Below are 27066 nucleotides of genomic sequence, written 5' to 3'. Positions count from 1 at the left end.
GATTGGAATGACGAAGACATTTTATTCTGCTATCTAAACACTTTCTCCTTCGTTAACCCTTTGAGCCTTATTTGTTTTCTTTCGTACCCCTCTTTCGGAATCAGTAGCAAAGAGTAGAAACACAAACATAAAAAGATAAGAAAAGAAAAAGAAAAAAAAACACAAAAAGAAAAAGAAAAAAAATCAACAAAACGACAAAAGAAAAATGAAAAAAAAAGAAGAAAAGAAAAAAATGATAACAAAAAAAAAAGAAAGTCAGAAGAAAATAGAGGATTTGGGAACTACGTTTGACCTGATTCCTCAAAGAGGATACGTAGGCGCCTCACGGCTCGGTCATAATGGTCATAGTGTGCATGGTGTAATAAAAATTAAAAAAAATATATATAAATAATCCTCAAGCAAAAAAATAGGGCAAGCGTTGCGCTTGTTGTAAACAAATATGGTTCCGAAGGTTGTAATTTTGAACCTCAAATTGATTTGTTTTTGAGCCTTTAATACCCTTTCTTTCTAGCCTATCCAAAGACCCACATTACGGTCCAAAGAAAGACCTTCTGATCAGTCTGCAAAAGATGCCAAGTTAGACAAATGAGAGTCTTACCGGTGAACATAACACTCTGTTCCACAACAGAAGGGACTCTAATCCCCAGTAGAGAGAATCATACCGGCAACACTCCAAATCCCCAGTTGGAAAATGATACAAATGAGAGAGTCTTATCGGTGAAAATCTTCACGGACACTATAAGGCGATGAAAGCTGGGAAAAAAAAAATGAGAGAGGCTTGATAGTGAAAACCCTTCGGGCATTACAAATCGAATAAGATTGAGAATCAGATGGAGAATCGCCAAATGAAGATCTTGAAAGACGATTGACGGTAGAGGATAGTCCACATGCGCATGTCATGACCATTAGAGTCGGTATCTGCGTTTGATAGGTTTTTATTTATAGTTTCTCTTGTTAAAGAGTCATCTTTTTCCTTTGTCTTTTATTCGGTTCCCTTTTTGTTCATCTTTCTCCTTTCATAGCAAATTCCCCAGTAGAGTCTGTTTGGTCAGAACAAGTAAGAAATGACTTCAAAATCTGCCATCAGCTTTCCAATTAGGCAAGACCAGATCTGATTAGAAGATCCAAATGGTCTAAGTCAGGAAGGAACAAGCGCGAGGCTAGTGTCAAGAAAGATATCCCCAGCAAAAGGAGATTGACAAAAGGATTGACGAGTGTCAAGAGGGATATCCTTGCCGAAATCAAAGGTTATTAAACTTCAAGGCCAAGGCCCGTGGACAAATCAAGAAGAGCAATGGGCATGATTTGGGAAATTCATGCGAGACTAAAAGGTCGGGGAAATGCCAGTTTCCGAGCTATGCCACAAAAGAAGAAGGATATCCCCAGCAGAAAGGGATCATCCCCAGCAAGTTTTTGGAACGCAGAGCAGGGAAGGAGAAAGGGAAAAGCCATCCCCAGTAGGAGTATCACAACCAACCACCACAGTCAAACCTTAAAAGGAAATGGCATTGATGGCGGAAAGGCATGCCATAAGGGAGATTATCAAACTGGGGCAGAAAATTTTCCTTTTATTTAGAAAATTTTCTGAAAGTCAGATACCCATTCGGGGAAGAATAAAGATAGCACCAGTCTCAAGGGAAGTGGTCTTTGAACCAGTTTTACCCCAAGCATAACAAGTTTTAATAAAGGAAGTTGTTCCCCAGCGGACAGAACAAAGGGATGAAACTTGTGCTCGGAAAAAGCAAAAGGCCAGTATCATTCCTAGCAGCCTTCAGAAGAGTGAAGCACTAGTTTTGAAGGAATCAAAATCTCCCAGCAGTGTTATCCTCAACAGCGTTATCCCCGACTGATAACATTTTATCCCCAGCAATGTTGAGAGAGAAAAGTTTTGAAGGAGGTAGTTTTTGAGAAAAGGGGAAGAAAGGAGATTCCCCAATAATATTATTCCCCAACAGGTAAGTAAATAATTCCCCATCCGTGTTATCCCCAGCAGTCGCGGGGAAAGACAACACGAGCTTTTAAAGGAGAAAATCATCCCCAGCAAGGCCACAAATCGGCCACCATTTTAAAAACTGATAAAATTTTCTTTGCTTGAGAGTTGAAACAGGAACAAAGCAGCGCAAGGGAAAAAGAAAAGAAAAAAAAAAGAGGAATTACCAAGGTACGTTTCTCAAACCTTTGATCTTTATATTTTCCTCCTAGGATAAAAGTCCTAGTCTGATGAAATTTTCTCCTGAGATATCAAATCTTAGTCCGATGAATCTTTCTCCAAAGCTCTAAAGGAGCTTGATTTATTTTTAAAAGTATTAGAGTTGAAGTCAGGAGCCCGCCTGGAGAATGGAGGTGTTAAAATTTAAGAAATTGTTAAAGTCAGGAGCCCGCCTGTAGAACGGAGGTTGTTAAATTTTAAGTTAAAGAAGTCAGGAGCTCACCTGTAGAATGACAATTTAAATTTCAAGTTTTGAAGTTGGAATACATTTCAGTCTTTACATTTAAGTTGAAGAAACTGGGTTCATCCGCCCTCGAATAGGATATTTTGGGTTCATCCGCCCTCGAATAGGATATTTTGGGTTCATCCGCCCTCGAATAGGATATTTTGGGTTCATCCGCCCTCGAATAGGATATTTTGGGTTCATCCGCCCTCGAATAGGATATTTTGGGTTCATCCGCCCTCGAATAGGATATTTTGGGTTCATCCGCCCTCGAATAGGATATTTTGGGTTCATCCGCCCTCGAATAGGATATTTTGGGTTCATCCGCCCTCGAATAGGATATTTTGGGTTCATCCGCCCTCGAATAGGATATTTTGGGTTCATCCGCCCTCGAATAGGATATTTTGGGTTCATCCGCCCTCGAATAGGATATTTTGGGTTCATCCGCCCTCGAATAGGAATAGGATATTTTGGGTTCATCCGCCCTCGAATAGGATATTTTGGGTTCATCCACCCTCGAATAGGATATTTTGGGTTCATCCACCCTCAAAATAGGATATTTTGGGTTGTTGAAATCAGGAGCCCGCCTGAAGAGAGGAAAGACGTTTTATTTTTTAAAGTTGTTGAAGTCAGGAGCCCGCCTGAAGAGAGGAAAGACGTTTATTTTGCAAAGTTGTTGTTGAGGTCAGGAGCCCGCCTGAAGAGAGTAAAGGCGTTTTGTTTTTAAAAGTTGTTGAAATCTCGCCAGCCTAAAGAAAGGAATGGCGTTTTAGTTTCAAAGTTGTTGAAGTTAGGAGCCCGCCTGAAGAGAGGAAAGGCATTTTGTTTTTAAAAGTTGTTGAAATCTCGCCAGCCTAAAGAAAGGAATGGCGTTTTAGTTTCAAAGTTGTTGAAGTCAGGAGCCCGCCTGAAGAGAGGAAAGGCGTTTATTTTGTAAAGTTGTTGTTGAGGTCAGGAGCCCGCCTGAAGAGAGGAAAGGCGTTTTGTTTTTAAAAGATGTTGAAATCTCGTCAGCCTAAAGAAAAGAATGGCGTTTTAGTTTCAAAGTTGTTGAAGTTAGGAGCCCTCCTGAAGAGAGGAAAGGCGTTTATTTTGCAAAGTTGTTGTTGAGGTCAGGAGCCCGCCTGAAGAGAGGAAAGGCGTTTTGTTTTTAAAAGTTGTTGAAATCTCGTCAGCCTAAAGAAAGGAATGGCGTTTTAGTTTCAAAGTTGTTGAAGTCAGGAGCCCGCCTGAAGAGAGGAAAGGCGTTTATTTTGCAAAGTTGTTGTTGAGATCAGGAGCCCGCCTGAAGAGAGGAAAGGCGTTTTATTTTTAAAAGTTGTTGAAATCTCGCCAGCCTAAAGAAAGGAATGGCATTTTATTTTTCAAAGTTGTTGAAGTCAGGAGCCCGCCTGAAGAGAGGAAAGACGTTTTATTTTTAAAGTTATTTAAATCTCGCCAACCTAAAAAAAGGAATGACATTTTATTTTCAAAGTTGTTGTTGAAGTCAGGAGCCCGCCTGAAGAGAGGAAAGGCGTTTTATTTTTAAAGTTGTTTAAATCTCGCCAACCTAAAGGAAAGAATGACACTTTATTTTCAAAAGTTGTTGTTGAAATCAGGAGCCCGCCTGAAGAGAGGAAAGACGTTTATTTTTCAAAGTTGTTGAAGTCAGGAGCCCGCCTGAAGAGAGGAAAGGCGTTTTATTTTTAAAAGTTGTTGAAATCTCGCCAGCCTAAAGAAAGGAATGTCATTTTATTTTCAAAAGTTGTTGTTGAAATCAGGAGCCCGCCTGAAGAGAGGAAAGACGTTTATTTTTCAAAGTTGTTGAAGTCAGGAGCCCGCCTGAAGAGAGGAAAGGCGTTTTATTTTTAAAGTTGTTTAAATCTCGCCAACCTAAAGGAAGGAATGGCACTTTATTTTCAAAAGTTGTTGTTGAAATCAGGAGCCCTCCTGAAGAGAGGAAAGGCGTTTTATTTTTAAAAGTTGTTGAAATCTCGCCAGCCTAAAGAAAGGAATGGCATTTTATTTTTCAAAGTTGTTGAAGTCAGGAGCCCGCCTGAAGAGAGGAAAGGCGTTTTATTTTTAAAGTTATTTAAATCTCGCCAACCTAAAAAAAGGAATGACATTTTATTTTCAAAGTTGTTGTTGAAGTCAGGAGCCCGCCTGAAGAGAGGAAAGGCGTTTTATTTTTAAAGTTGTTTAAATCTCGCCAACCTAAAGGAAAGAATGACACTTTATTTTCAAAAGTTGTTGTTGAAATCAGGAGCCCGCCTGAAGAGAGGAAAGACGTTTATTTTTCAAAGTTGTTGAAGTCAGGAGCCCGCCTGAAGAGAGGAAAGGCGTTTTATTTTTAAAAGTTGTTGAAATCTCGCCAGCCTAAAGAAAGGAATGTCATTTTATTTTCAAAAGTTGTTGTTGAAATCAGGAGCCCGCCTGAAGAGAGGAAAGACGTTTATTTTTCAAAGTTGTTGAAGTCAGGAGCCCGCCTGAAGAGAGGAAAGGCGTTTTATTTTTAAAGTTGTTTAAATCTCGCCAACCTAAAGGAAGGAATGACACTTTATTTTCAAAAGTTGTTGTTGAAATCAGGAGCCCTCCTGAAGAGAGGAAAGGCGTTTTATTTTTAAAAGTTGTTGAAATCTCGCCAGCCTAAAGAAAGGAATGGCATTTTATTTTTCAAAGTTGTTGAAGTCAGGAGCCCGCCTGAAGAGAGGAAAGGCGTTTTATTTTTAAAGTTATTTAAATCTCGCCAACCTAAAAAAAGGAATGACATTTTATTTTCAAAGTTGTTGTTGAAGTCAGGAGCCCGCCTGAAGAGAGGAAAGGCGTTTTATTTTTAAAGTTGTTTAAATCTCGCCAACCTAAAGGAAAGAATGACACTTTATTTTCAAAAGTTGTTGTTGAAATCAGGAGCCCGCCTGAAGAGAGGAAAGACGTTTATTTTTCAAAGTTGTTGAAGTCAGGAGCCCGCCTGAAGAGAGGAAAGGCGTTTTATTTTTAAAAGTTGTTGAAATCTCGCCAGCCTAAAGAAAGGAATGTCATTTTATTTTCAAAAGTTGTTGTTGAAATCAGGAGCCCGCCTGAAGAGAGGAAAGACGTTTATTTTTCAAAGTTGTTGAAGTCAGGAGCCCGCCTGAAGAGAGGAAAGGCGTTTTATTTTTAAAGTTGTTTAAATCTCGCCAACCTAAAGGAAGGAATGACACTTTATTTTCAAAAGTTGTTGTTGAAATCAGGAGCCCTCCTGAAGAGAGGAAAGGCGTTTTATTTTTAAAAGTTGTTGAAATCTCGCCAGCCTAAAGAAAGGAATGGCATTTTATTTTTCAAAGTTGTTGAAGTCAGGAGCCCGCCTGAAGAGAGGAAAGGCGTTTTATTTTTAAAAGTTGTTGTTTAAATCTCGCCAGCCTAAAGAAAGGAATGGCATTTTATTTTCAAAAATGTTGTTGAAGTCAGGAGCCCGCCTGAAGAGAGGAAAGGCGTTTTATTTTTAAAAGTTGTTGAAATCTCGCCAGCCTAAAGAAAGGAATGGCATTTTATTTTTCAAAGTTGTTGTTAAAATTAGGCGCCCACATGTATAACGAGAGTAATACTTTTCAGTCTTTACATTTTATGTTTCAGGCGCCCACCTGTATAACGAGAGGAATACTTTTCAGTCTTTACATTTCATGTTTCAGGCGTACACCTGTATAACGAGAGGAATACTTTTCAGTCTTATACTTTAGGTCTTGAAATCAGTAACCCCTCCGGAAGGCAGAAGGTTACAACAGGAATCCCCAGCAGGAAACAATAAAAATCCCCAGCACCGGGAAGCAGAAGGTTGCAACAAGAGGTCCCAGCACAAGTTCAAGCGCATGAGTCAAAAAGAAGAAAGACGCGTCTTGAAAGAAGCGTCCTGTGAACATTAAATTATGCCCAACATAACAAATCTGATGAAGAAAGTCGTATCCCCAGAGGAACCACCGAAAAGCTTAATGAAGGAGGCCATATCCCCAATAGACCGAACAAAATGATGAAAACTGGTATTCAGAAAAGCAAAAGGCCAGTGTCATCCCCAAATTCTCGGAAGAAAAGCACCAGAAGAAACACAAGCCGACAAGAAAGCAAGGCAACAAGAACAAGTTGAAGATAGATGAGATCTTATGATCTGTAGTCTAGCCTAGCTTCTTGTTTTCTTTTAAGCACGGTGTAACAAGGAGATCGGTAAGCAGTGGTAATAGCATGCAACAACAGTAACACTGCAGTCCCATGGTAGTCCCAGCTACCAAAACTTCCCGAACTACATTAACCTGATTCCCCTTTAGCCAGGGATATGTAGGAAACCTTTGAAGCAAAGGTTCGGTTAAATCTTTTTCAAAAAATGCTTCACACGGAGTACTCGGATGGGCAAAAATCGCTCACTTTATCTTTGCACGAAAACCCTTCGTGTCTTCGGGCAAAGAGGGGCAGCTGTAAGCACGTGATTTTTTCCCTATGAGAGAATTACTCCCAAAAAATCCAAAATAAAACAATTTTCCTTTGTGTGCAATTTTAGAATTTTTGTGGCATTTTTGATAATTATTTGTATTTCTATCTGTGCATGTTTATTGGTTAAATTAATAAAAAATTACAAAAATATGTCGCATTTACATTTAGTATTTATTTAAGTTTGTTTTACAAAATCATAAAAATAATGTACGTTGCATTTTTAGCATTTAACGTCTAAATAGTGTGATTTTTATAGTTAATTGCTATTTAAATGTGCGATAATTGTTATTTGGATAGATTTTTGAAGTTATAACAGATTTTGAATCAGGGCAGTAACAGTAGTTTTAGGGGTAATACGGGAATTAACCAATTGCAGATTATTTAATTATGGTGGGGGGCAAGACGTAATGATAAAAGCAAAAAGGAAAAGGTGGATAATGATGTCTTCTTTTCAAAAAGAGGGAACAAGGGGGCCCACTTTGACTACTTTTCAAAAAGAGGGAACATAGGGGCCTACTTTGACTACTTTTCAAAAAGAGGGAACACGGGGGCCCACGTTGACTACTTTTACTAAAGTAAAAGTATGGGTAATAATAAAAGTTAAAGGGGAAAGAGGTAAAAGGGGGTCTTGCTTTGTATATAAGGGGGGATGATGAGATTGAAAAGAGAGGAGAGTTTTGGAAGAGAATTGAGAGATAGAAATTGAAAAACAAAAGGAGAGAATAAAAACTGAAAAAAGATCTTCTACTTTCCTTCATTGTATGAAATCAGCATTAATTGCTATTGTTTCATCGAAGCTTGAAACTTCTTTCTTGGTTGTAGTCTCTTGGGTTTTCTGCTATTCCTACTGTTACTGGTCTATTCCTGTGTTGCTGGACTGTCGTTGCTGTGCTGCATTGTTACTACTACTGCTGCTTCTCATCTTTATCTTCTCTTGTTTCCAATACCAGGTACACGACTGTAATACTAGCTATTGCAAGTTAAAACTGTGGAAGCATGAATACACATGAAGAATGGAATTTTGAAGTTTTAATTTCGTTTTTTCTTTCTTCCTTTTATTGATTGTATTTAGGTTATTTCATGTATTACTGAATAATAATTGGAATAAGAGAAAATAACATAAGTTAGTCTTTAATGAATCGGCTCGGCAAAACGGGTTAATTCGCTAGTTATGAAGGTTTTAAGATTATCAACAGTAGGTTAATCGTAAACAAGTAGCTAAATTTAGCTAAGGCATGAATTTGAACTAAATTTCATGAATTAGGCATTAAGGCATGATTTGAGTTCAAACAAGATTAGAAGAACGTTTAAGTTTAATAAACTTTCTAATAAGCTTTAGTAATTATGGTTAAATCTAGTTTCAAATGGTTCTGAATAATTAATCTCAATAATTTTTTATAACAATGCGAGTTTTAATCTAGCTATATTTGATTCTTTTGAATATTAGTTGTCGAATTTTATTTTTATTTATAATTTCGATTTTTTTTTTTGTAAAATTCCTTTTCATCAATATTTGTATTAATCTAGCAATTAGTATGCCATGCTTTCTTAAATAAATAAAAAGGCTCGTAATTAATTAGGATTTTCTTTCTTTATTTTAGAGACTAATTTTAATACAAAAAATGTAGTCGCTTTAAGATTTGTCCATTTAAAATAAATGAGATGAGCCTCGCCTAGTAAAATGTATAGATTGCGGGGCCCTCACAAATGTATGCATTAATTACTTAGAACATCGGAGTTGGCCGTCTAGAGAAATTTTACGGCCTTTCCCAAAACAACAATACGCTAGTCGTTCTAGGCGCGTCTTTAACAAATCATTTTCTTAAATATGGGTGTGCATTTATGTAACCCAAATCCAAATCTCAACGGAGTCGAAATGTGTCGATAACCATGTGTGCATTGATTGCGACGTGGTATGAAATACGTTTTCACAATGTTGCAATTCTCCGTAAAATAATAACAATAATAATAATAATGAAAGCGGTAAAGAGTTAAAATCCGCACATAAGCTCATAATTGTATAAAAAATCAGATAAACAAGCCGAATATGACAGTTGACCGACCGTGCTAGAACCACGGAACTCGGGAATGCCGAACACCTTCTCCCGGGTTAACAGAATTCCTTATCCGGATTTCTGGTTCGCGGACTGTAATACAGAGTCATTCTTTTCCTCGATCCGGGATTAAATTGGTGACTTGGGACACCCTAAATCTCCCAAGTGACGACTCTGAAATAAATAAACAAATCCCTTTTCGATTGTCCTTTAATTGGAAAAACTCCTTCACCCCTTGCGGGGGCGGAAAAAGGAGGTGTGACACTGATCTCCCCCTCTTTTTTGACATAGAGTATCTTAAGGTTGTCCCTCTCTTCCGTGAGCTTCTTGAGCTCGGCCTCACATCGAGCAAGCTCGGCTCGAGACTTTGAAAACGCTTCTTGATGGAGCGTCATAGCCTTCACAAAAGGGAAAAGTTAGACTCAGAACGACAAGGATAAAGAACATGCGTAATTTTAAAGGTAGAAACTTACTTTTTGAAGAGTCACTGGGCCTCATCAAAAATAAATAAGGCGTCAGGATCGGGACCATCCTCGATCCTCGCAAGACACTCCCGAAAATGTCGCTCCCTTCATGGGTCGTTCCCACATTAGAAGTCCTCATGACCTGGGCATCTCGGAATTGCCCTTCAGAGAACACCGGGTCCGGCGGCGAATCATCTACATTGATTACCCCAAGTGATACACTTGGGATATTATCATGTCTTTGAAGGGCCTCAGAGTTAGGCTCTTTGAGCTCACCCACCAAGTGTCCCTCGGGACGAGGCACACTTTTTCCACCTGATGGCACGGGGACTTTGCTCGAGCTCCCCTCCGAAATTTCTTCGGCTCGAGATTGAAACGCATCTGCCACCATCGGTTCAGCAACCTTTGGAGCGTCAATGTTTCCTCTTTTTTGAGATACCAACAGGCAGTCGTCATCTTCTCCCTCTTCATCCTCATCCCGAAGACGTTGGGCCATTTTTGGAGATAGGACCACGTATCGGCCTTAGGCTTTCGATCCTTGATTTTCTTTGACTTCGGGGAACTTGTAGGCGACCCTCTTTTCTTTTTCTTTTCCTTCACAGGATTTGGGATTTCATCTTCACCGGGCGGGGGCGGCCGCATAGCAACGACGTCTCCGAGGGCTGCATAACGAAAAAGTAAGTACTCCACTAAGAAACATAAACATGTAAATAAGAGAACTCACCATGGTTTTCAGCTTCCCATCGACCCTTGGCTAAGTCACGCCAACAATATTCTGCGTATAAAGAAGTGGAGGCCAGTTGCCGGACCTAACCTGCAAGGTCCGGGACCGTGCGAGGAAACCAAGGAACAGCTGCACCATCAGAAAATGATTAGATCGGGTAAAGGATGAGATCGAGAAAGAGTAAGAAAAGCAAAATATTAAGTCATTATCGATAAATCTATATTTATGTTTCATGTTCCATTCCTAGGGGAATGGCACCCTCTCAGCGAGGATCAGATCGGAGGTCCCGATTCGGACAAACCGGCTCATTCATCCCCGGTCCTTGTCCTCATCGATTCTAGAGAAAAGAGATTTTGAAGATCGATGCTGGAGCTTTATCAGACCACCTCGATAAAGGCGGGGGCTATATAACATGATCAGGTGGTCGAGGGTAAAAGGCATCCCCTCGACCTGGACCGAGAAATACCTGATCAAATTGATGATGCGCCAAAAAGAAGGATAGATCTAGCCAAGCGTCACCTGGTATTGTTGGCAAAAATCGAGAATAATTGGGTCTATGGGACCCAGTGATAGATCTACGGGACCCAATGTAAAAGGGTAGGTATACACTCTTAAGTATCCTACCTTGTGGGTGGTGATGTCCTCTTCGGGGAGGGGATCACCCCATCCTTATTCTCCCAATTGCAATCCTTTTTCACCTGCTCAAGTTCATCTTTAGTAATCAAGAAGATGTATCGAGACATGGCGCAGGTTTATCGATTTTAAAATCTGAAGTTATATCACATGGCCCGGGAGTGCACTCCTCGATACGAGGTGGCACCACTGTTCTACCCCTGGCCGACCGCGATGATGAAGAAGCTTTCTCTTTCTGGGGAACGGTCTTAGATGTTTTAACCATTGTTGTTGAGAAATTCAAAAGAGGAGAAAGAGTAGATGTTGTAGCAAGGGCAAATTGAGAAGAGGGTGACCTCAAAGAAGTTGAAGGAGCCAAAGAGATTTTAAGAGTGATTTGAGAAGTAAAGTTTGCAAAAATTATGAAGTTGGCCTATTTATAGAGGCCGCTTAAGCGTTTTGGGGAAGCCAAATAGCCGACCATCAACTGCTGATGGCCTTGGGAAACTGTGCAGATGCGACCTTTCAGTCACTTTAGTCGCCGACGTCACAAGATTGGCATCATGATCGAGGCATCGAAGGGTTGAGAATCAAATCGTTTCTTATCATTTTATTCTAAGAAACGCGGGGACTATTTGTATACGGTCAAAATCATAAGAGGCTCGAAGACCTAAGTGCTCGAGGAACATCGGAGCCAAGTACGACAGTGCCGTTATGAGTTTGTTACAGAAGGACAAGATTCCCGCCACGTCCCCAAGATCATGGCGTAAATGCCGGAATTGATTTGTACGAATTACTACAAATCCGTACTAGGCGGTTATACAACTGTCCCAATAAGATTCCTTACTGTAAATAGAAATGTACCTTATTTAGGGTTTCCCTATTATATAAAAGAGACCCCAATCATTTGTAAACATCATCAATCATTGGCAAAGAATATACTCTCTTACTTTTTCGCTCATTGTTCATCAGAATTGTCCTTTAGCTTTATTATTCTTGCCTTATTGTCCTTGGTCCATCTCGAGGTCCTTTTGGCTCGAGGTCGATACTGCCTAGCAATATTGGTTTGATTTACTCATTTCTTTCATTTATACGCTATACTTCTTGATTATTAATTAATATTGAACTAAATCACATATTTTTCAAATTAAATTTAATTGTTACTCGTATTTTCGAGGTAAACAACTTTTTATATCATCAGTAAATAAAAATTAATTCTATATGAAATAATAATAATAAATTTAGTTGATTGCATTAAAATATTAGATACAAAGGCCGTCACACTGACAAAATACAAAAGTGGCTGGTAGGCTAAACCTAATTGTATTTGCTAGCCAAAAACTATATATATTATATGCATAGAATACACATATATACAAAACGAATATATATATTTTGTTGGCTATTACTTTTTGGGAGGTTCAAAATATACATTTCTCAATATATTAAATAGTATTTGAACCAAACTGCGACTAAAAGTTTTTAAAGTCATTTGGTAACAATACCCATATTAATACTGGTCTAATAGCTTTTCGTGTTTGCTGTTTTCGCAGAAGTTTGAATCATTTATTGCTTAGATTAGAAAATGCATCTAGATTATTCTCCATATTAAAGAAAAAATATTTGCATTCTTGAAACGATCGTGTGACCAAAAGATTAATGGTTCAAGTCACAAAGAAACTCTTTTGCGCAAATATAACATGTCAGTACATGCAATACACTAATCAGATTCTTTCTCGGACCTCACACATAAGAGAGAGGTAAGTACACTCTACTGTTAAGACTTTCATCTTTATAAAACCTCGAATTTACAATAAATTACAACCTAGCATGATATTGGAAAGATTTGTATTCATAACTCTAATTTTCATCAAAATGAAAATGAATATGAAATGTTCTCATATTTGCTGCAAAAGTGAGTTGGTCCAGCAGATTTATGGACTTGATTTTGCCTTAATAATTCACAAGTTTTCAGCAGGAAAACAACAACAACGACCCAGTGAAATTCCACTAATAGGGTTTGGGAGTATAGTGTGTACGCAGACCTTACCCTACTCTGAAGGGATAGAGAGGTTGTTTCCGAAAGACCCTCGGCTCAAAAGGACAAAAAGACAAACGGAGACAATATAAGTATCACCACAGAAATCATAGGAAGAATAGGAAACAACCTATTTTTCCTGCAATGCGAAGCAAACAGTCAATGCGGAGACACGTGCAATGAATTGACTCGCTTTCGTCGAAAATTACAACGCATAAACAAAAACAATTTTTATACATAAACAAAATATACAAGAGAATACAGGTTGAAAACCAAGTGTGGCATTTTCGGATATTTTTGAATCCCCTTGTCAAAAATCCTGGCTCCACCACTGTACAGTATACACAATCTCGACTGTTTGACTCACAAGAAATAAAAAAGAGGAAAACAAAAAGATTGAAATTTTACAAGGATATACAATTCCAGCTAAGTCAGTAAGTACAATTTTTGACTTTGCATTGTCAGTATGGAATCTGCTCAGTTTTAGTCATAAGCTGTAATATTGATTTTGCTTTCCTTTGTCCTCGGTCAGTTCCCTCTTTCCCTATCTCTACTAAATGCTCATACACACCATACTGTAGAGCAGCAAGCATAAGATTTGAATTGTGTGTACTTAACTCAAGAAGCACAGCTGCTGAACATTCTTTGTTCTTTGGAGTACCATCTCTAATCAAATTTACAAGAGTTTCGATGAACGAAAGCTTTCCAACTTCCTGTCTACCTTCTGGATGTGTCGTTAGAACTAACAATATGGATAGAGTCTCATCAACCATGTCTAAATGTTTTTCCTCTAGTAGTTGAAGTAATGGTGCTACAATCCCGGCTTGGATCGCTATACTTTTGTTTGTGTGGTTGAAACATAGATTGAAGAGTGCAGTTATAGCATCCTTCTTCCCTCTGATTGTCCCATTTTTCAATAGATCAATCAATGGCGGGATACCATTTAACGAACCTATAGCTACTTTATTTTCATCAAGCATTGATAAACTAAACAATGCTGCTGCAGAGTTCTCTTTAGCACCAACACTTCCATTTTGCAATACCTCAATTATTGCTGGAATGGCGTTTTCTTTGGATATAAGTTTCTTATTTGATTCGTCGATTGACAAGTTTAAAAGAGCTGTGACAGCATGCTCCTGGATTTTGGAATCCGGATAGGACACTAATTGCACGATTGATGGGATTCCTCCGCTGTTAGCAATGAAAGTTCTTTTCTCCGGATTTTCTTTTGATAGCATCCGAATATTTGTCACAGCCTTTCTCTGCACTTCTAAATGACACGAGGATAAGTCTTCAATCAACGACAATAGTTTTTCATCACTTCCAGCAGAAGGACTTTCGGGGTTTGTAGAAGCCTGCTTTGTTGGAAGTTGAAAGTTGTTCTTCAAACACCATTCCTCTATTAAATTCTTTAGAGCAAAGTTTGGTGCCAATGACAAGTGTGTCAAAGTTTCCCCTGTTTTCGGACATGTACGATGATTAGTATCCAACCAATGCTGTATGCTCTCTCTTTCATATGTCTGCAACAGATAACAAGTTGGAAACAGAAAAGTTATTAACACTTCACTAACTCAGCTACTATACATAGATAACTTGAAGAATTTTCATGGATCAGTTCACTAGTTAAACATTCTTACACGAGTGTAGAAACCCTAACCTGATTCTGATACTAATTGTTACGGAAGATTGTGGGTTAACTAGCACACAATTATACACGAAGCAAATAGAAAAGAAAAATAACACAAGGATTTAATGAGGTTCGGCTAAGCCTAATCCTCAGGGCAGTATACTACAAAGAATCTCCAACTACAACCCTTATACATCTCAAGTAGTCCTAAATCTGTAAGAGAATGGTTTTCCCAATCCTACGGCAGACAATAGGTTTTCATTTCTCAAATTTATTAGAACAGTGGGTTTTCCAAACCTATAGGCAAGGGAAAAATTCAAGAATAACAGAGCGAAATGTTCTTACCTGTCCAGTTGAAACAATAACCGGGTCTGTCATAATCTGTAACGTGATCGGACAGAGGAATTCATTGGGGATCGCCAAAGAAGTGGATTTCTCAAGAGCTTTGGGAATAACAGGTTCGTCAAAAATACCAGTTTCTTCCATCCCTGCTAACCTTTTCAATTTGTTTAAAAGATCTATGATTTGTTGCGTGCTCTCAGCATTCTGTGCTCGTCTTTCTTTAATCACTTTTCTTATTGATATTGTTTCAGCCTTTAGGTCCTCAACAGTATGCAATTCCAGCTTGTTCGCGAGCCTCTCTATGCTAGCACTATCTGCATTTCTGTCATTCTCTGTGGATAATGATACCATTAGATCCATTGCAAGTTCCATATCTTGAGTATCGATTCGTTTCCTAGCTCGTTTGAATTGAACGAGCATCAACTCCACCTGAATGTATCACATCATGAATATATTATTCACATTGTAAGCTGCAGTACTATCATATCAGCAAAATAGGTACAGACTGTTCTACTCAAGAATGTTAAGTAAACTAAACATTTGGACATTACGAGCAGGTAACTTTCAACAAAACGATAGCAAAAGGGAGCAATCTCAAAAAAGAGTTCCTAAACAATTGACTCCATCATAAGATCCCATCGTGTATCTAACAGCGCACCACGCAAAATGCACCTTCAATTTATTAACCAGCTCAAGAATGCACCCTTCTTACCTTTTTTGATATAGAATAAGATGAAGGATGACTAGTCTATATCCTGTATCGATCATAAAATCACTCTATAAATAAGTCAATTCTTTGTGACCTCGTACAATTCACGATATAGACTTTGGTCTAACTATATGCCCATTCAGCTATGCTTCCATCGGCTCATCTATGAATAAATAAACAATGTTTAACAGCATTATATCAACTATTATGCCTCAATCTCAAACTAGTCGGCTATGTAATCCTCAATTACCACTCTACTCTATTTGGCCCCTTTCATCTAATTCTTTAGAAGATAATATTGTGATTCATAAAATTGATCTTTAAAGGATCTGACCTGTTCCTTCTCTTCATCTGAAATTCCAAGTTCTTCATAAGGCATACCATCCAAAGCATGACTTAATTTTTCATACACAGAATGAAATCTCCGCATTACAGCCTCGCTTTCTAAAGCCTGCATAACAATGTACAAAACGATAAATAAATCCCCGCAACATATATTCGAGACACATAATATAATTAAGAGTGGCCTTTCTAATAGCTTAAGCTTTTAAATGAGGTGGACACACAAATTAGCATGGTACTAGAGCATGCTGGAGGTCTTTAGGTTCAAACCTCCTCGCCACCCATAATATTTTCACGTGTTTGGTCCATGAAAATGAATCAGGCCCAAACATGAAGGGGCGCCTTGAGACATAATATAATTATTCAGTAATAGTTAAAAACATAGTATCTCTCTTAATCTTTTTGAGGTGGTTACACAAATTGACATTTATCACCTCCTACCAAAAGTAAAGCATGATGATAATACGCATGAAAAAAGGACAGCTGGTGCACTAAGCTTCCGTTATGCGCGGGATCCCTGGAAGGGCTAGACCACAAGGGTCTATTGTACGCAGTCTTACCCTACATTTCCGCAGGAGGCTATTCAGAATTAATAAAACAAAGAATTTTGCTAACCAGGTAAAGTTTGCTACCGCCATGACAAGATTTTAACAATTTCTTAGCAGAATGGAATGCCTTCTTCATCTTTACCAAACATTCAATACCCGATTCAGGAATTTGCTCTTCAAAATCTCTAATTTCTTCCAAAAGAGGTAATAAAAGCTTCATCCTTCGAACAAGATTACGACTTTCTTTTCTTTGAGTCCTCCTATATTCAGCATAAGAACTTACAGTTTGAATTATACCCATTAATTCATAAACCAATTCTCTTTTATCTTGTGGGCTAGTTTGACAACTTGATCCATTTTCTTCCTCCATTGTAAAACCTTGATTTTCAATATCCTTTTCCCCAGCAGTTACCATTTGTAAATTAAATTAAACCCCCAAAAAACAAGCCCTAGAATCCAGATCAAAAAGCTATGATTTTGGCTTCAATAAAGGTTGTTTTTTTGGAGGATATAATTGGGGAGAGAAAAAACAAAACCCTTAATTAATTTCGATGGAATTTTCAGGCTTTGATTTTCTCTTTTTCGGTCAATGTTCTGTCTCTGCTAATTTTACCCGCGTTACATGCGGGTGTGGATTAGAGGAGAAGAAAATAGGAAAAATATTTTTGCGGCTTTGGAAATGCCAAGATTTTGAAATTCCGTTATCTTAGCGGTTACCCTTTATCGCGCTTTAATTCCACGTACAATTAATATATTGTGTTTTTTTTGTTTAATTCCACGTACATTTCCACGTATATATGTGTGTATATATAAATATATATAAATAATTTTTTTTTTGATTTCTCACCCGGTATCCGGTACCCACATTGGGGCCCGACTAATCCGGATTCGCGCCGGGAAGTCCCATATTGGGGGGTAAAGCGCTCCCTAACAAAGGTGACTCCATACCTAGGGCTCGAACTCAAAACCTCTGGTTAAGGATGAAGGAGTACTTACCACTCCACCACAACCCTTATTGGTAGGGAGAGTATATATAATACTAAGGGAAAAAGGAGATAAAGGTTCCAACTCATATCGTGCAATTAGCTATGAACTGGAATTAGCTATGAACTTTGTCACTAATTCTCTCGTAGCTAACATAGTTTTTTGATAATCTGTCGCTAATCCATTACTTAGTAGGATTAGCAACGGATTTTGGTGTTTAATTAGCTATAGATTTTGCTCATCACTAATTCATGGAGTATTTGTTTTAGTAGCTAGTATAAGTATCTATTATCCCAAGAGTCATGATCGCTTATTATATTAAGTTATAAAATGAGTCTCACATATCTAAAAGATCGACATTTCAGTATTTACTACTCAACTTGGAATTTATTATCTAAAGAGATTTCATGCAATTAAAAATTTTAGTTAAACTATGAGTTAAAACGTATAAAGTCATAGGAACATATACTATAGTTACGCGGAACATATACTGTAGTTATGTATGCAAATTTTACCATCAATATCCATATCCATCGCATGAACGGGAGCCTTGGAATATCGGTAAAGTTATCTCCGGGATCGCGGGTTCGAACTATGGAAGCAGCCACTCGTGTTTGCATAATGGTAGGCTATCTACATCACACCTCTAGGAGTGCAGCCCTTCCCCGGACCTTGCATTAGGGTAAACTATCTACATCACACTCCTAAAGGTGCGTTCCTTGGGGTACTCTGTGCAAGGGCTGCCCCTTTTATCCATATACTATCACATGCTGTTCCCAGCTATTTTCCATGAGACTTTGACCTTCTTTTGGATTATTTCGTTTTATCACATCATTCGCATCCACAAAAAAAAAAAAAAAAAAGAACCTAAATTTTTGCTATTTATTCAGAAGTTTTTTTGTGTGTATGTGTAAACCTGCGCCATTTGTAAGCCAAAAAAATACCATCTTTAAGTATTGTTCGTTTAATGTCATGTATATATATATATATATATATATATATATATATATATATTTAGAAATAAAGATAGATTTGTAAAAAGCTTATGACTCAGTGGAGTGGATATACTTGGAGCAAATCATGGTGGAACTAGGATTTGCTGCACAATTTATCATATGGGTAACAGTCAATTATACTATATTGATTAATGATGAACCATCAGAACCTTTCAATGCCGCCAAAGGACTCAGACAAGGTGATTCCATGTATCCTTTCCTCTTTACCATTGTAATGGAATACTTGAGTAGGAGCCTGAAAGGAATGACAGATGTGGCAGAGTTTCATTATCATCCGAGATGTTCAAAGCTAGCAATCACACAGTTGGGTTTTGCAGATGATCTGTTGCTCTTTGCCAGAGGTGACATCTCATCAGTGACTGCACTACATCTTTGCTTTAATCAATTTTCTGAAGCCTCAGGTCTAAAAGCAAACTTAGGAAAAAGTTCAATATACTTTACTGGAATGAGCAAAGATGACAGAGAGAGAATCCAACATGAACTGGATTTCCCTAAAGGTGAACAACAACAACAACAACAACAACAACAACAACCCAGTATAATCCCACAAGTGGGGTCTGGAGAGGGTAATATGTACGCAGACCTTACCCCTACCCCGAAGGATAGAGAAGCTGTTTCCAGGAGACCCTCGGCTCAAAAGCAACAGAAGCCGATATATTAGTACCATGAAAATGCATAATAAAAATGCATAATAAAATAACAGCAATACAATAGATATGAAATACAGAATACGAAATACGAAAAAGATGGCTGGTATAGTAAAACTAGCAGGTAAAGCGCTGCATCAATAGACGACCAATGACATTCTTAGTCCAACTCCTAACTGGCTAGTCTCACTCTATTGTGCTGTAGAAATATTCACAACTCTCCCCTAACCTACAACCTTAATACTCGACCTCCATAATTCCCTGTCAAGGGCCATGTCCTCAGTAATCCTAAGTCGCGCCATGTCCTGTCTGATCACCTCTCCCCAATACTTCTTAGGTCGTCCTCTACCTCTCCGCGTGCCCACTACAGCCAGTCGCTCACACCTCCTCACCGGTGCATCAGTGCTCCTCCTCTGAATGTGCCCGAACCATCTGAGTCTTGCTTCCCGCATCTTGTCCTCCATGGGGGCCACGCCCACCTTCTCTCGAATATCTTCATTCCTAATCTTATCCATTCTTGTATGCCCGCACATCCACCTCAACATCCTCATCTCTGCTACTTTCATCTTCTGGATGTGTGAGTTCTTTACCGGCCAACATTCAGTTCCATATAACATGGCAGGCCTAACCACTGCTCTATAAAACTTACCTTTTAGTAACGGTGGCACTTTCTTGTCACACAAGACTCCCGACGCTAACCTCCACTTCATCCACCCCACCCCTATACGGTGTGTGACATCCTCGTCAATCTCCCCGATCCCCTGAATAACCGATCCAAGGTACTTGAAACTACCCCTCTTGGGAATGACTTGAGAGTCAAGCCTCACTTCAACTCCCGCTTCCGTCGGCTCAACTCCAAATTTGCACTCGAGGTATTCCGTCTTCGTCCTGCTCAACTTGAAACCTTTAGACTCAAGAGCATGTCTCCAAATCTCTAGCCTCTCGTTGACGCCGCCTCGTGTCTCGTCAATTAGAATAATGTCATCAGCAAATAGCATGCACCATGGCACCTCCCCTTGAATATGATGAGTCAGTGCATCCATCACCAGGGAAAATAGGAATGGGCTGAGCGCAGACCCTTGGTGCAACCCCGTAATAACTGGAAAATGTTCAGAGTCGCCTCCTACTGTCCTAACCCGAGTCTTAGCTCCATCATACATGTCTTTAATCACCCTAATATAGTCAATCGGGACCCCTTTATCCTCTAAGCAGCTCCATAAGACCTCCCTAGGAACCCTATCGTACGCTTTCTCCAGATCAATAAACACCATGTGAAGGTCCTTCTTCCTATTATTTAAATACCTTGGGGTTCTGTCGACCAAGAAGCTTTCCCTAATACACTGGCAACCTCTTATAGAGAAGATAGTGGCAAAGATTTCATCATATACTGCAAAGAAACTGTCTTATGCAGAAAGAATTCAACTTGTCCAAATTGTTTATTTTGTGGGCAAGCCTACTGGGCCCAACTGTTTGTGCTACCTGCTAAAGTCCTAAAGACTATTGATGCATAGTGTAGAAGCTACATATGGTCGGGCTGCAATACCATCACCAAAAAAGCTCTGGTTTCCTGGGATAAAGTTTGTGCTCCAAAAAGTATAGGTGGTCTTAACCTGACAAATTTACACCTTTGGAATAAAGTTGTTATAGCAAAGACCTACTGGGATCTAGCACACAAGCAGGATAAACTATAGATATACACATATTATATCAAAGGTCAATCAATAAACTCTATGGCTATACCTAAACAGGCATGCTGAATGGTTCGGAAGATTATGGAAGCAAGGTCCACACCGGAGGAAATGCAATGCAATTTCAAAACTAGAAGGAGTATCACAAGGCAAATATACATACAACTGATAGGAGAGGAAACTAGAGTGTCATGGAAATGCATGATGTTCACCAATGCTGCTCGACCAAAAATAAGATTTACGCTATGGTTGCAACTGCAGGACAGGCTACTAACTGCTGACAGATTAGCCAAATGAGGAGTTGAGATAAATACTTAATGTGTGATGTTCCAAAGCTCAGAGGAAACTAATGAGCACCTCTTCCTGGAATGCGAATTTGCTAAATAAGTATGGCATAGAGTGCTTCAATGGGCACAAGGACGACCAATAAACACAGTGGGATGGCAACAACATCAACAAGAGATTATTAGTAGATCAAAGGGGAGATCTCAAGCTGCACAGATTTTCAAGATGATATACACGGAATATGTCCATAGCATTTAAATCGAAAGAACATGAGAATCTTTGAGAAATTGTATAGAAATAATGAGTCATTAGCTAGAGATATTGTTTGTGTTTATAGTGTGAGAGCTCCAAGTAGAATTAGGAATGAAGTTCTTACGTTTAAATTCTAGAAAAGCTCTCTTAGATCATGTAGTAGTGGAACAATTACTTGGTTAGCTAATTGTGTTAGTTAGCTACGAGTTTGTACAGTTACTTTGGTAATAATAAAAATATTTAGTTACCAAAACAAAAAAACGTTAATTCTTGATATTCTTAAAAATCAAATAAAGTTTTATTTAAGATCGCATTTGGTTCACATTTATCCTATGACCATGAACCTAGCCATCCAAATATGCCACATAATATAAGTACTCGGTTTAACAATTGTATAGATTATTGGAACCGGAAGAGGAACCTTGAAGCAACGATAAAATTGTCTCCATGTGACCTATAAGTTCAAATGAATATCGCATAATTGTATTGATAAATGAAATTTTAATATAATGCAAGTTGGCAAAAATATTTAGCATTAGAAGTTCTTGATCACAAAGATTGAAAACCTGCAAACCACGAGATTAAAACTTAACCACTTGTTTTCCCTAAAAGAATTACTACATTATTAATATCTAAGGAGATTGTTAAGATTAATTATATCTTCCACTTGTTTATATAGTTAGTGTATTAGTATTAGCTTAGTTAGAGAGTCAGTTAGTTGTCGAGTTTGGGCAGCTGTCAGTTAGTTGGTTAGCTTAGCTCTCTCTCTTTACATACTTTTATATAGTGGGAGGAGTCCCATTAGTTTTACATAGTTTTTGAATGAATAATATCAAAACTCTCTTCCAGAATGTTCTTCTCTTCTCATCGAACGACTTCGAGTTCACAGCACTAAGCTTCCGCCATTGTTGTTGTTGCATTCTTAGCTCAGCTAAGGAAGAAGCTACTGTTCAATTACCGGAATTTAATATGGTATCAGAGCAAGGTCAGAAGCTCCGATTCACTTTTCCAGATCTATTGAATCTAATTTCATCATCCTCGATTTTGTTTTGTTCATGTGCATGCAAACTTTGATGATTTGATCTCATCGATTTCAATACATTTCTCTTAGAATCCTGTATCAGAGTTCTAGTTTTGTAGTTGGAATTGTCCTGGTTGATTAGTTGAGCTTTACGCCTCGTATGAGATGGCTACTGATGGAGATGTTGAACAACCTGCACCAACTGTGGTTGTATCTCCTAATCAGCCAATTGTTGATACTAGTAGCCCTTTTACATGCATCCCTCTGATAATCCGAGAATAGCCTTATTTCTTGTTTTATTTGATGGATTTGGTTATCGCTTATGGAGAAGAGGTGTAATGAGAGCCCTATTGGTGAAAAATAAACTAGGCTTCATCAATGGTAACGACAAAAAGCCAGATCCAAACTCCTCAAGCTATCGATTGTGGGAGAGATGTAATGATATGGTAACTTCATGGATTTTGAATTTATTGGAAAAGGAGATTGCAAACAGTGTTGAATATGTGACAGATGCAATGGAGTTGTGGAAAGAGCTTGAAGATCAATATGATCAGACAAATGGAACAAAGCTCTACCAAATTCAAAAGGAGATTAACGACTTGTCTCAAGGAGCACTTGACATTACTAGCTACTATACAAAAATGAAGAAGTTGTGGGATGAACTTACTACTCTAATTACTAAATCTCATTGCACCTGCAATTGTACATGTGGAGCAAGGGAAACTATGCACAAAGCAGAACATGATAGAAGATTAATACAATTCCTTATGGGGCTGAATGAAACCTACACTGTTGTTCGAGGAAGTATCCTCATGATGAATCCTCTTCCCATAATTGCACAGGCCTTCTCATTACTGATTCAAGAGGAAAGACAAAGAGAAATTAAGCCTCATAACCACTTATCTCTTGAGTCATTAGCCCTAAATGTCAACACAAATAGGACAACATCATTCAAGACAAATTATTCACCCAATAACTCTCAGTGCTATAGAAACAGACCCTTCTGTGATTACTGTAAGAGGCCAGGCCACACGAGAGAGAAGTGTTATAAACTTCATGGCTATCCTCAAGGCTCCAATCAAAATCAGAATCCAAATATAAGTCACAATCAATCTTCCAGTTTCAATCAAAATCCAAGACAAAACTATAACTATGGGAATAACTCAGGTGTAAACCAAGGTACCGGATTCAATAGGGGAAATAGAAGAGTGGCTAATGCACATGTAGCAGCCGCAGATACTCAACATACTGGTGATAAAAGCTGCAGTGCTCAAAATTTCAGTCTCACAAATGAAGAATACAATCAACTTGTGAATCTACTACAGTAGTTCCAATCAAGAGGAGGGACAGATAGCCCAGACAATGTCAACACTTCATCAACAAACTTTACAGGTATCATAGCTTGCACCTCCATTATTGATTTTGGGAAACTCTCATGTGAATGTTTCAAAAACAAACTGATTCATGGATTATAGATTCAGGGGCATTAAATAACATGACGTTTAATAGATCCTTACTAACCAATATAATAACTCTGCATTATCCCCTACTTTTCATTCTCCCAAATGGCTAAAAAGTGAAGGTGACTGAGATTGGCAATATTGTACTTACTCCTAAGATCACTTTGAATAGGGTAATGTTGGTTCCTTATTTTAAATACAACCTGATTTCCGTTCATTCTCTAGTTTCTCATCTTAATTGTCTTGTTGCCTTCATCAAGTCCTGTTGTATACTGCAGGCCCCTTCAATGAAGAGGCCTCTGGTGATTGGTAGAGTCAAATATGGACTTTATATCTTATGTCCCAGGTGCTTAAAGAACAACAGTACAAGTCCTGGAGCAAATGTCATTGATTTTCTGTCCACCCTTGTCACTCAATGCACTTGTAACACACAGTGTCCACTTCATTCTATTGTAAATACAACATCTCATGCCAATAAGTGTGTTTTCTCATCTTCAATTGTAAATAGTCCAAGTGCAAGCAATGAAAAAATAATTTCTTTCTCAGAGTTCATCTTCTAATTGTTCTAGTCCTTTTTCTCATCTGTGTGTTGGAAACATGTGGATGTTCTGTGGCATAACAGACTTGGACATGTTCCTTTTGTGAAAATAAAAAGTATTTCCTCTATCCCTGTAACCTTTTCTCCCAAACAACCCTTTAATTGTACCATCTGCCCAATGGCCAGATAGAAAAGGCTCACATTTCCTCAAAAAATTAATACAACCAATAGGATTTTTGAGCTTCTACATGTTGACTTATGGGGACCATATGATGTGCCCACACATGACAAGTACAAATATTTCATTACTATTGTGGATGATTTTAATAGGACCACTTGGGCTGATCTCCTATCCAGTAAAAGCAATGTTTACCAAGTTCTTAAGGGATTTTTTAGTTTGGTGGAAAATCAATTTGGAGTAAATGTTAAAGCTGTGAGAATAGACAATGGATTGGAGTTCACCAACACAGAGACAAACATGTTATTCCAATCCAAAGGCATCATACGTCAAAGAGCTTACCCTTACACTCCATAACAAAATGGTGTGGTGGAAAGAAAACACAAGTACCTCCTTGAGACAGCTAGGGCTCTCCTCTTTCAGTCAAAATTGCCCCAAAAATATTGGGATGAATGCATACTCTGTGCAACCTTCCTCATAAACAGGTTGCCTTCCACTTCTATCAATGATCAAACTCCATATGAACTGTTGTATAAGAGAAAGCCAAATTACTCTCACCTAAAGAGTTTTGGCTGCATGTGCTACCCCACTGTGCCTAGGCCTCATAGAGACAAATTTGAACCTAGAACAACACCACATCTTTTTGTTGGCTATCCTTTCAACACAATGGGATACAAAGTTCTAAGTCTGGCTACTAGAAAAATCATTGTTTCCAGAGATGTAGTCTTCAATGAGTCTATCTTTCCATTTGCAACCAATTTGGATATATCTTCCCAATTTTATGTCCCTCATTCAATTCCTTTCATTGAACCTCTATGTGAGAAACTTCCTGACAGTACAAATGTTACATAGCAAACATCTGAACATTTGAGTGTTCAAAGGAGTAATGTTGACAACACAACTAATCTCATGTCACCTACACATGATCATTCTTCATCCATGACACCAAATTCTCCAACACAATTTTCATCATAGGATCATACTGAACAGTCTCATGAAGAACCTATACAACTGAGACAGTCATCAAGAACACATAAGGCACCCAGTTACCTACAAGACTATGTACATTCCCTACCTAAACTTAAACTAAATACCAACTCCCTTAGTGCCCTGTTTTTTGTAAACTACCATGTTGCCTCTGATCTACTAACTCCTAATAGTCAAGTTCTTGTGAGAAATGTTTGTCATGACAAGGAACCATCATTATATGAGGAAGCAACCATTGATCCTGCATGGTAAGCTGCAATGACACAGGAGTTTGAGGCCCCATATTCCAACCATACTTGGTACCTAGTAGCTTTACCACCAGGAAAACAAGCAATATGATGCAAATGGGTTTACAAAGTGAAGCATAAAGCTGATGGTAGTATAGAAAGGTTCAAGGCCAAACTAGTTGTGAATGGCTACACACAACACATAGGAATTAACTACACAGAGACATTCTCCCCAGTAGTGAAGATGACAACAGTGAGAGCATTAATAGCCACAGCAGTGAAGAAGGGTTGGTGCATATCTCAGCTAGATGTAAACAATGTCTTCCTCCATGGAGGGCTTAATGAGGAAGTATATATGCAAACCCCTCCTAGACTTGTTGTGGACAAACCTGGACTAATATACAAACTAAACAAATCTCTCTATGGTCTAAAACAAGTTAGTCGACAGTGGTATGCAAAATTGACTGAGGCTTTATGCTCAAAAGGATATACACACTCCATGAATGATTATTCACTCTTTTATAAGAAAAAAGGAGATTCATTGATATATGTTGCAGTATATGTTGATGATGTGTTGCTTACTGGAACTGATCAAGAGGAGATCACACAGTGGAAAGACTCCTTGCATGAGCAGTTTAAGATCAAAGATCTGGGGCAATTGCACTTTTGGGCTGGAAGTAATGTACAAGGATGATTGTGTGATAATTTCTCAAAGGAAATTTGTGTTGGACATATTGAAGGAGTATGACTGCCTAGACTATAAGTCTTGTTCTTCACCCTTAGACCCTACAGTAAAGCTAAAGGCTAAAGAAGGTGTCATTCTACAGGATCCTACATACTACTGGAAACTGGTAGGAAAGCTGAATTTCCTAACCAACACTAGATTGGACATTGCATATAGTGTTCAACACTTGAGTCAATTCATGCAAGAGCCAAGAGAATCACATTTGAAGGCAACTTTCCATCTGCTTAGGTATCTGAAAAGTGATCCCACTCTGGGAATCTTCATGTCCATAGATGCAGATTGTACAGTTAGAGCATATTGTGACTCTTATTGGGCTAGTTGTCCTGATTCCAGGAGATCCATCACAGGCTATTTGGTGCTTCTGGAAAATAGTCCTGTTAGTTGGAAGTCCAAGAAACAGGAAACTATATCACTATCTTCTGTAGAAGCAGAGTACAGGGCTTTAAGGAAAGTAGTGGGGGAACTAGTATGGTTGAGAATGTTGTTTGAAGAACTACATGTCCCCTTTTCAATGACTATTTCAGTGTACTGTAATAGTCAATCTGCACTTCATATTGCCAAGAATCCAGTCTTCCACGAAAGAATCAAACACATAGAAGTGGACTGTCACTTTGTGCGCAATCAATTACAAGCAGGGTTAATTTCACTCCACCACATTGGAACATACAGTCAACTGGCAGATATTCTGACTAAAGCCTTAACTGGAATC

General features: G+C 38.5%; 2 protein-coding genes across 2 annotated transcripts; one reads left to right on the top strand and one right to left on the bottom strand.

The window, feature by feature from the left end:
- Nucleotides 1-12992: 12992 nt before the first annotated feature.
- Nucleotides 12993-16935, bottom strand: LOC104211898 (U-box domain-containing protein 15). Its single transcript, XM_009761036.2, has 4 exons — nucleotides 16397-16935; nucleotides 15774-15890; nucleotides 14734-15159; nucleotides 12993-14281 (listed from the first exon to the last, which is right to left on the bottom strand). The coding sequence occupies exons 1-4, from the start codon at nucleotides 16742-16744 to the stop codon at nucleotides 13223-13225; spliced, it is 1950 nt and encodes a 649-aa protein (XP_009759338.1). The 5' UTR covers nucleotides 16745-16935; the 3' UTR covers nucleotides 12993-13222.
- A 5625-nt stretch (nucleotides 16936-22560) lies between these two features.
- LOC104221583 (uncharacterized) lies at nucleotides 22561-25250 on the top strand. The gene is made up of 4 exons (XM_009772660.1): nucleotides 22561-23532; nucleotides 23961-24028; nucleotides 24551-24700; nucleotides 24884-25250. The coding sequence occupies exons 1-4, from the start codon at nucleotides 22561-22563 to the stop codon at nucleotides 25248-25250; spliced, it is 1557 nt and encodes a 518-aa protein (XP_009770962.1).
- The last annotated feature ends 1816 nt before the right edge of the window (nucleotides 25251-27066 follow it).

The sequence above is a fragment of the Nicotiana sylvestris genome, chromosome 4 (genome assembly GCF_000393655.2).
Source record: "Nicotiana sylvestris chromosome 4, ASM39365v2, whole genome shotgun sequence".
NCBI classification, from domain to species: domain Eukaryota; kingdom Viridiplantae; phylum Streptophyta; class Magnoliopsida; order Solanales; family Solanaceae; genus Nicotiana; species Nicotiana sylvestris.
This window is presented reverse-complemented; position numbering and strand designations above follow the sequence as displayed.

Excerpts from the sequence above, each read along its gene's own strand:
- LOC104211898 (XM_009761036.2), bottom strand. The coding sequence starts at position 16,744 with ATGGTAACTGCTGGGGAAAAGGATATTGAAAATCAAGGTTTTACAATG. Across the intron at positions 15,160-15,773 it reads CAGATGAAGAGAAGGAACAG|GTGGAGTTGATGCTCGTTCA; the intron begins GTCAGATCCTTT and ends TGATACATTCAG. Across the intron at positions 14,282-14,733 it reads TTATTGTTTCAACTGGACAG|ACATATGAAAGAGAGAGCAT; the intron begins GTAAGAACATTT and ends TATCTGTTGCAG.
- LOC104221583 (XM_009772660.1), top strand. The coding sequence starts at position 22,561 with ATGAGAGCCCTATTGGTGAAAAATAAACTAGGCTTCATCAATGGTAAC. Across the intron at positions 23,533-23,960 it reads ATGAAGAATACAATCAACTT|GCCCCTTCAATGAAGAGGCC; the intron begins GTGAATCTACTA and ends TGTATACTGCAG. Across the intron at positions 24,029-24,550 it reads CTTTATATCTTATGTCCCAG|GACCACTTGGGCTGATCTCC; the intron begins GTGCTTAAAGAA and ends TGATTTTAATAG.